The sequence below is a fragment of the Sinocyclocheilus rhinocerous genome, unplaced genomic scaffold (genome assembly GCF_001515625.1).
Source record: "Sinocyclocheilus rhinocerous isolate Xijiao unplaced genomic scaffold, SAMN03320098_v1.1 scaffold872, whole genome shotgun sequence".
Taxonomy (NCBI): Eukaryota; Metazoa; Chordata; class Actinopteri; order Cypriniformes; family Cyprinidae; genus Sinocyclocheilus; species Sinocyclocheilus rhinocerous.
In genome coordinates, this window is record NW_015639510.1 from 2484 (window position 1) to 11865 (window position 9382).

The 9382-nt window shown below is 38.7% G+C and overlaps 1 protein-coding gene across 1 annotated transcript; it reads left to right on the forward strand.

The window, feature by feature from the left end:
• The first annotated feature begins 5425 nt into the window (after window positions 1-5425).
• LOC107751265 (immunoglobulin superfamily containing leucine-rich repeat protein 2-like) lies at window positions 5426-8783 on the forward strand. Its single transcript, XM_016566941.1, has 2 exons — window positions 5426-5664; window positions 6250-8783. Exon 2 carries the CDS (start codon window positions 6259-6261, stop codon window positions 8386-8388), a length of 2130 nt encoding a protein of 709 aa, XP_016422427.1. The 5' UTR covers window positions 5426-5664; window positions 6250-6258; the 3' UTR covers window positions 8389-8783.
• Window positions 8784-9382: the final 599 nt, after the last annotated feature.

The following is a 9382-nucleotide window of genomic DNA, read 5'->3' on the forward strand; positions in this document are numbered from 1 at the left end:
AACTTTTTAGAAGCCTAATCAAAGAATCAAAACAACACAATAAAAAAAGATTAAGCAGCACAACAGTTTCAACACTGATAATAAATCAGCATATTAGAATGATTTCTGAAGATCATGTGACACTGAAGACTGGAGTAATGATGCTGACAATTCTGCTTTCCTTCACAAGGAATACATTATATTTTAAAGTATATCAAAATAGGAAACCAATATTAGAAATTGCAATAGCCTAATAGTTCACAATATTACTGTTTTTTTCCCCCAGTATTTTTGATCAAATAAATACAGCCTTGATGAGCATAAGTGACTCCATTAAAAAACAAGGTTAATTATTTATTAGGTTTATAATATCTAACATAATATAATATAATATAATATCAAAACAAACTGAAGCATTTAAACTGAGATCTGCAGGTTAAATATTTTCAAAGAAAAAAAAATCGTGAATGTGAATTCTTCTATAGCTATCTAAACATCCCAATGAAGTACAGTTTGCACAATACACCTGTGTGTGACTCTAAATGTCTCTGATTTTTGTTACCGTTCTGTGCCCATCATCCGCTATTTCCAGCACTTAATCAAGACACTCTTCTTTAAAACACGAGGACGTTTTATTTCACATGTCATTGCGTTGGTTCTCGATTTGAGCTATTTCGTCCGCAACCATTCAAATATTCGGTTTCTACAGCGACTCATTTGGCGCACATCATTCTCTTTCTATGAAACCTGTAAACCGCATTCACCGGTTCTAACTCTGTAGCGACATGAACTTTATAGCGGTTTACCCGATCATTGCAATTCTTTCGTTTTTACTAGAATACAATCAAATGGCTTTCCCAACTCATTTTTGCGTGTGCGCGGCACATTATTATAAAAAATATGTAGGCCCCCACCCCAAACGTTATGGGCTCCAACTCGATTAACTGAACTTAGGCACTATTGTTGATTTTTTGGAAGTAAATGAAGTTACGTGAATCGTGACTATTCACATGCTATTTTATTTAGGGTAGGCTATAGGCTAATGCTTGGAAATGTTGTTTAAAGTTTTCAAGTCCATTGGAGGAGTAGGCCTATGGGTGGAATTTTCACATTATATAACATGATTTTTTTAACGTAATTTTAACTTTATTCTTAAAATGTTATGACATTAAGCTTATTTATTTAGTTATTTTTAAACGTGGCACAAAAATGCTGCCATATAGGCTACTGAATGCAAACACAATTTTGGCACATCAGCCCAAAAAACATACAAACAAACAAACAAAACGGTGAGGGGATATTTGAATTATTTGTTAATAAACTAATGTTTTCTGAGTCAATGTTGCAAAAATTAATTTGACGAACCTCATCTTTCAAAGCCGATTCGTTCACTGATGAAACACCGCTGTATGTTGCTTGGAGACGCACACCAGATGATACGGATTTCGTTGGAACTATTATTTCGTTGCAAAATATAGGCTAACAAACATGACAATATTCTGTTTAAAATGTAGGCTACATTTAAAATGTAAAATGTTCACTTAATATGACCTTTTTTTGTTGAACTGTTAATGTTAATGGCACATTTATCGTTTGGATATTCAGGGAAATTTGCATTCTTGCTTGTATCTTAAACATGAAAACAACAACACGCACAGAGTGTGTCTGTATCGAAGAGAGTTTAAATCGATCTCAGTCCGTATCAATATTTGCTCTTCATGATATTAAGTGAAGATCTACCTTAAAGATACATTGAACAGCAGCGCGATTTGCTAAAGCAGCATATTCAGCGGGCATATAGCATGTATCCAATAGCATGCACGCTGCTTGTGTGGGTGCAGTCAGTTTTGACCACAAAAGATGAGGTAAGCTGATTGGATATCATGTATTTGACCGTTTACGGCACTCCCATTTTCCTGTTTTTACATTAGAAGCGGCATTTTGCTTGTTCGGTCACCGACGTGACGTCTCCGTTCCCTCCTTCAGGGAACGAGGGTTACCATACGTAACCGAGACGTTCCCAATCCTGGTCCCCGAGAACCCCCTACACTGCACGTTTTTGGTGTCTCTCTTATCTGACACTCACATTTGAGGTCTTGGAGTCTTCACTAATGAGCTGATGAGTTGAATCAGGTGTGTTTAAATAGGGAGACATCTAAAATGTGCAGTGTTGGGGGTTCTCCAGGACCAGGATTGGGAACCACTGGGTTAGGAGAACGTTCTGGGAACCTTCAGAGAACTTTCTGGGAACCTTCTAGGAACGTAAATAGAACATTCCCTTTAGGTTATGAGAACGTTCTGGGAACCTTCAGAGAACTTTTTGAGAACCTCCTAGGAAAGTAAATAGAACGTTCCCTTTAGGTTAGGGGAACGTTCCGGGAACCTGCCAAGAACGTTCCCGCAACGTTCCGGGAACGTTCCCAGAAGGTTCCTGAAAAGCTCCCCTAACCTAAATCTATTTCTATTTTCTATTTACATCAAGAAAACTTTCCTGGCTAACCAAAAGGGAACGTTCTGGGAACCAAAAATTGTTAGCTGGGAAGCTAAGCGCCACCTTGTGTCTGTATCATCATACTGCAAATGTATTTTAATCACAACCCATATTACATTTTCAATTGATTCAGCCATGTAAGAAGCAACAAAAAGTTTTGGATGGAGGTGAAGTGATCTGAAAATGTTTATTAAAAAGCACAAATAGCAGTAGTTAATGGTCTAGCTTTGCCTTCAGTTCACACGGAAGCACCAACAACTATTAAAATTACTGATATCAATAGCGCAATATGAAAACATTAGATAAGGAGTTTATCATCGACTCACCAGCAGAGCAGATGTGAGACTGAAGCAGCACAAGTTTAACCGTCGATGATTCAGTTCAAACATCAACTGTGACGACATAAGCGGCTCATAGAACGTTCACGCTACACGTTCTACTCAGTTTACTCATTCATTCATTTAACAGTGAGAAATACCAACAAACACATAAAACACTTCCTGTTCCCCGAAAGTATAAAAGACACATGACAAAACTGATATAAATAGGCCTACCTTTCTATGTTCTAGAAGTTCAGTAAATATTTTTGTCACTCCAGTAACTCCAGTGAGAATAAAGAACATATTTATGTGTGTTAAGGTAGTACGTACATTTTAAAGTACATTTTCTGTCATACTTTCAGGAATGTAATATAAAACAGCAATGCAGGAACAACATATAGGTTTTCTCTGGGCAAAAGCATTGTCTCAGTATGGATAGAAGGCCAAAACGTTGAGAAAAAGATGCATTTTCAAATTTATCCAGATTAATATGGATGTAGCCTAATATTTACATTAATAAATCTGATGACACTACTCTTGTTACTTTTACTCAGTTGCTATATATAAGTATAGGATAAATGAGTATATGAGTAACAGGACTGAAAGTAACAGGATTGAGATTTTACGATAAAATGAGCAAATACATGTAATCTAGCCACATGGAGTACTGTTACTTTTACTCAGTTGCTATATATAAGTATAGGATAAATGAGTATATCTAGCCACATGGAGTACATGCTTATATTATGAGAATACTCAGCAAATTATAGTGATTCACCAAAGATTTGTATTTTTAAAATAAACAAGTAACATCTAAGAAATAGTTTAGGTAACAGGACAGTATATTTATGATGACGCTCCCAGCCACCGTTACAATATCATCAAATATACAGAAAAGAAAATAAGACCACATGCTTTCGGTCATTTCATTGCCTTAAGAAGATCCAGATGTTGCAATATTATGTTGAAAATGTGTCTTGTGGAATTTTCCCAGTTTTTTAGAGGGAGGAATGTGTTAGGGTAACAGGACTGAGTGAAAACCTGGGGACACGACTATAAATGTGTATTTTATCCAAAATATTATACATTTATTTTGAAATAAATGTACTTAAAACACAGATGGGATGTGGAGGGACACCAAAATGCAAAATAAAAATAATTTCTGGATTTTAAACATTACATTTAGCGTTAGGCACTGGGGACATGTACAAATGCTATCTTTTCAGTGTTTTCGGTAGTTTTTAATATATTTTTAAATTATATATTTTAAATGGGCAGTTAGATTAATGTGCAGGACACTTTGCTTAATAATAAAATGTATTTTATAGTTAATTTTTATGCATGTTTGTACCTATAATGTCCTGGGGACAGAAATGGCACCCAGTAGTATCATCCTACTATGCTACTAATTCCAAATGGGAAAATGCATTGAACATTGCATTTCTATTGTAGTATAGAGTTGCAGAGTTATGCAAAACTATTAAACTTTTTTTTTGTTAACACCGAACTAATTTAAGTCGAACAAAATCATGATGTAAAAACACATAGCCTACCATGTAATACAGAGCAATTTGTGGAACAGAGAACAGAAAGAGAAAATGAAATGTCTTGGCTTAAGAACAGCATACTATTGGTTACTAAAGGTTGTCCTTTAATTCCTAACAATGCATTATGTTGTATTTTTTTTCTGAAACAAGGGAAAGTGTTCAAACCCGTGTTAAAAAAATCTACTGAATCTAATAACAACCGCAAAAATGACACAAGTATGTAAAATGACCACTAGGTGGCAGCATATAAAAAGGTTTCGGGGTTCACCACCGCAAACCGCAACAAAATAAAAGGCGATGAACACACATAAACAAGGTTTGTGTCCTTCAAAGTCAAATGTATTCACATTTTCATTTTCATTGTATTTAGCCTCGTAAGAGCGAGGCTCCTTCCAGACATGTCAACAAATTAAGCAATTTCCACTGTAAAGTCACCGCAATTAGGCTACAAGCAGAAAATTCAGCTGTTGCTGAGCTCCATCATGTTGCCATTGTTAATGCAGCTCAGTTCACTTGTTTATTTATTTTTTTAATGCCCACTGGTTTGCTCATAGCAGCAAATTTCACTTTAGGGACATTTGGGGACATTTGTAATGACACGCTCCACATTAAAAATAACACTACCAAATAATAACACAATTTATACGATTTTCTGCTCCTTTTTAACAGATGGTCACTATACAAGAATAACTGGACTTCCTTTTTAGACATTCTCTTCTGTTTTCATTCTATAAAAGCAGAAATAAATTCAGAATTTTATGACCAATTTTTCTTTGTTGCTACTACATACAGTAACCTATTTTATGATGGGCGACTTTTCATCTAAAAAATACTAACCTGTAAAATGTATACAGAAAATGCATAGTTGTTACATGGAAAAAGTAGCCTATCATGTGGATATCAGTAATACTCACATCGAAAAGACAAACAAGGGCATAGGTGAAGTGATATAAATGATCAACTGTATCTGAATGATAAATAACCTTCATCTGGACGGCAAAGTCTGTGGCTTTAATGCGGAATTGAAGGGAGAGTCTGCGCGTTCACAATCCCTCCCCTTCCACTGTGGAGGCGGGAGCGCGCAGTGGATTCTGTCCAAACTCGAGCGCGAGGAGAACACAGCCTCTGCACTGCTCAGCTTCACACGGACACTAAAATGCATCTTCTGCCTTATGCTAAGAAAAACAGTAGAGATTTCCAACGGGATATAAAATGCTGCATCATGTTTTGGGATAAACTGACGTCTGAGCATTAAATATTGTTATTACATTTCATCAAGTGTCGTGTTGACTGAAATCCGCGCGAGTGTTAGGAACATCACTGACAGGTAAGGCGATATTAAAAAGTTAAACCTTTTAAGCGTACAAATGTTCAGAAAGTAAGTAGAATCATGAACAAATAAACTGTAGAAGTGCATTTCTTCAGCGAACTTTCAGCGAACGATTAGGTTAGGAAACAGTCGCTACAAATCTCGAGAAGTTTAAGACATTCACAAAACAAACAAACACGTTTTTATTAAAAAGTGAAGAGCGTTTTCAGAACGCTGGACAGCGACATGATCCAAGCGTTCTGTTCTCGAGCCGTTCGGTAACACAGCAGGACGCTCGGGGAAGTCTCCGACGTCTTTTCTGTTTCCTCTCATTAATCTCAATTAGTCGACAACAACTTGAAAAAAGAGACCAGAAATAATATGCATTTGGATTTGGTAACTTTTCTAAATAAATGTGCATGAACGTGAAATGTAACGTCAAATACTTTTTATAATCACCCTCATAATGTGCAAAGCTGTCACTTTGCATTAGCACTTTTTATGAAACTTTATGTTTCTTATATGGCTCTTGCATTTGTTCTTTGTGCATGAAAAATATAGAAATCATTTGTACTAATCTGCACCTTCATGTGTGCTTGGCAGGTGCTGAAAATGGCAACCAAATACCTGATGCTTATTGCTTTGGGGACTGCAGTGATTGGCAGTGCGCACAGTTGCCCTGAGCAGTGCAAATGCTCTGATAAATCAAACCACCAGTTTACAGATTGTGCCTACAAAGAACTTCTGGAAGTGCCCGTGGGCTTGCCATCCAATGTGACCACCCTGAGTCTTTCAGCGAACAAGATTAAAGTGCTGAAACCCAAAAACTTTATAAATGTGACCCAGGTGACCTCTCTTTGGTTGGCTCACAATGAAATCATCACCATTGAGAGGGGCACCTTTGCTCCATTGATTCAGCTGAAAAATTTGGATATTAGCCACAACAAAATCGTGTATTTTCCATGGGAGGACTTGACCAATCTCACTGCCCTGCAGTTGTTGAAGATGAACAATAATGAGATGGTCAGCATCCCCAAGGATACTTTTGCCAACCTGAAGGAACTGCGTTCGGTCCGTATTAACAATAACAAGTTTACCACCATCGTGCAAGGAACGTTTGATGCTTTGGTTGCGATGGCTCACCTTCAAATCTTCCAAAACCCCTTCACCTGCTCCTGCAACCTTGAGTGGCTCAGGGACTGGATCAACAAATCCTCAATCTCCATCCCTGAGCAAAACAGCATTGTCTGCGATGCTCCTTCCCACCTCAGAGGCACTCAGGTCACTAGCATGCCCAAACTGGACTGCAAGGCCCCATCAGTGTCCATCACATATCAGCCAAACATTGAAAAAACTGAACTCTATGAGGGATATATGGTCATGCTTTACTGTGAAACTAAAGGAACCCCTAAACCTGAGGTCACATGGGAGATATACGCTGGAAACCAACTAATTACATTCCCTTTGCCGGCTGTTGTTGAAAAAATTGAGATTCCGATTAACGGACCACCTACGAACGCCAGGTTCCTTGTGTTTCAAAACGGCACCTTAATCATCCCTCGCATAAGCAAGAAAGAAGATGGAAACTACACATGCTCTGCTGTCAATGATATGGGGAGAGCCGAGCGCTCTGTGAGACTTGTTGTGGCAGGCACCAAAAAGCACGCCATGCTGGACCCAAAAGCATCCAGCCATTTACCAGAAGACAAACTTGGTTCAAAAGGCTCCAAAAACAGCGTTATTAGCATGTGGCCCAAATCTGAGGAGAAGACAAAGAGCCTTCCAACTGGAACATCTCTCATTACAGTGGATAAAGAGCAAGTGGAAGAAGGCACCGATACTTTGCCATTTGTTGGCAAATGCGGAATGAATGATGGCACACAGTACATCTCCAACCATGCTTTCAACCTCAGCTTGGATGAACTCAAACAGTACACATTTGATTTCGGAGTTATTGCTTTGGAAGTTTCAGAAACTGAGGCCAAAGTTCAGCTGAACCCTTTCCAGATGGCAAACGCGAAGTCCAACATTCACCTCAGCCAACAACAAGACCTCCAAACTGTGAATAAAGAGCCTTTTAGTCTTTTCCAGACATCCACCAAAAAGTCACCCCTGGACATGTTGTACCTTTGCGTCGGTACTGGCAATGGACATTCGGTGGTGCAGTGGTCCAAGATAGAGGAGGGCGTTAACAGCTATCGCTTCCAGGGCCTCAAGCCAGGAACTAATTACACCCTGTGCCTCACCTATGGGGGCCAGGACTGTCAAGTCCAAGTGGTCTTCACAACTAGAAAGAAAATCCCATCTTTGCTAATTATAGTGGTCGTTAGTATTTTTTTGCTAGCTCTGGCAACCGTTCCCCTGCTGGGTGCCACCTGCTGCCATTTGCTCTACAAGTATCAAGGCAAGACCTACAAGTTGATCATGAAGACGCAAAACCCAGATCAGATGGAAAAGCAAATAGCGACAGATTTCGACCCCAGGGCGTCTTTTGTGGGATCCGAGAAGAACTTCAACCCGAGTGAGCTGGAAGACGGAGAAGGCGAGGCTGATGGCGAGGAGGGGGACGGAGAAGGTGAGGACGTCGAGGGCAGCGTGGTGACTGAGTCCATTCCCGAGTCACAATCCAAAACGCAGGAGGAGTTTGAAGTTGGATCCGAGTACAGCGATCGGTTGCCGCTCGGGGCTGAGGCGGTAAACATATCTGCGGAGATCAACGGTAATTACAAACAACCCCGTTGAGATGTTTGTTGTTCGTTTGCTCTGAAACACAATACAAACCAGGTGAACACGGACTGTCAACTCACGTGATACAGACACGCGCTGAAAAAAAACGCGCGCTTATTTTTACCTCAGTAAGTTAGCAGTAAGTGCATACGATGAGTGTTCAATATTACAAATAGGGTTTTTGAGATTTATCGAGTGGACTGGACTTAAATGGACAAATATATCTTTAAAAAAACTCATAAAAATTCCGTAAGTCTTGTCACTTTAGCATAATCGTAAACGTACATTGTTTCAAGTAGCATCCATTTTAAGTAATCGAAGTAAGCGTTAATGTATAGTGGACATCGAGCGCTTCTGAGGAAAAAAAAAATCACCGTTACTCTTTTCACAGCATGTGTGTGTCTGGAAAACCAGCCAGATCACCTTGAAAAAAAAAGTTTGTTAAGTGTAATGTGGGATCCCAAAATGTGTGATTTTTAATCTCTTTGCGAACGGGTGCTTTAAAAATATCTCTCGCCTTTATGAACTGACTGAACGTGTCCTTTCTTCTCTTTGAGATAGCCTACTTGTTCGTGGCATGTCACACAAAAGTATTTTCAAGTGTGTTTTATTAGGATACTATAGACTGTAGATATTAAATGTCGATTTGTGATGTAAGCCAAGTAACCTGAGAAGATGTTCTCTCTTTTTTTATAAGCATTAATGGTCCGTTTTTACCATCAGTCAAAACGACAACGAGTGTCCAGTAAATTGACGCATAGTGGCTTGTTTCGTGTCCAACTGTCCAATGATGTTGTAAAAATACTCAAACCTTTTAAAGATTTTGATATGATTTTATGTACGTGACCTTAATAAAATATGGAACGAACAAATGTATTGGACATTGTTTGCAAACGCAGAACGTGTTTGTAGAATGCAGACAAGCTCTCCAGCACAAATCACACAGTTCAGTAAAATCATAAATAATTTGAAGTCCGTTCGCTGGACATTGAACGCTGGCGAGGAAACT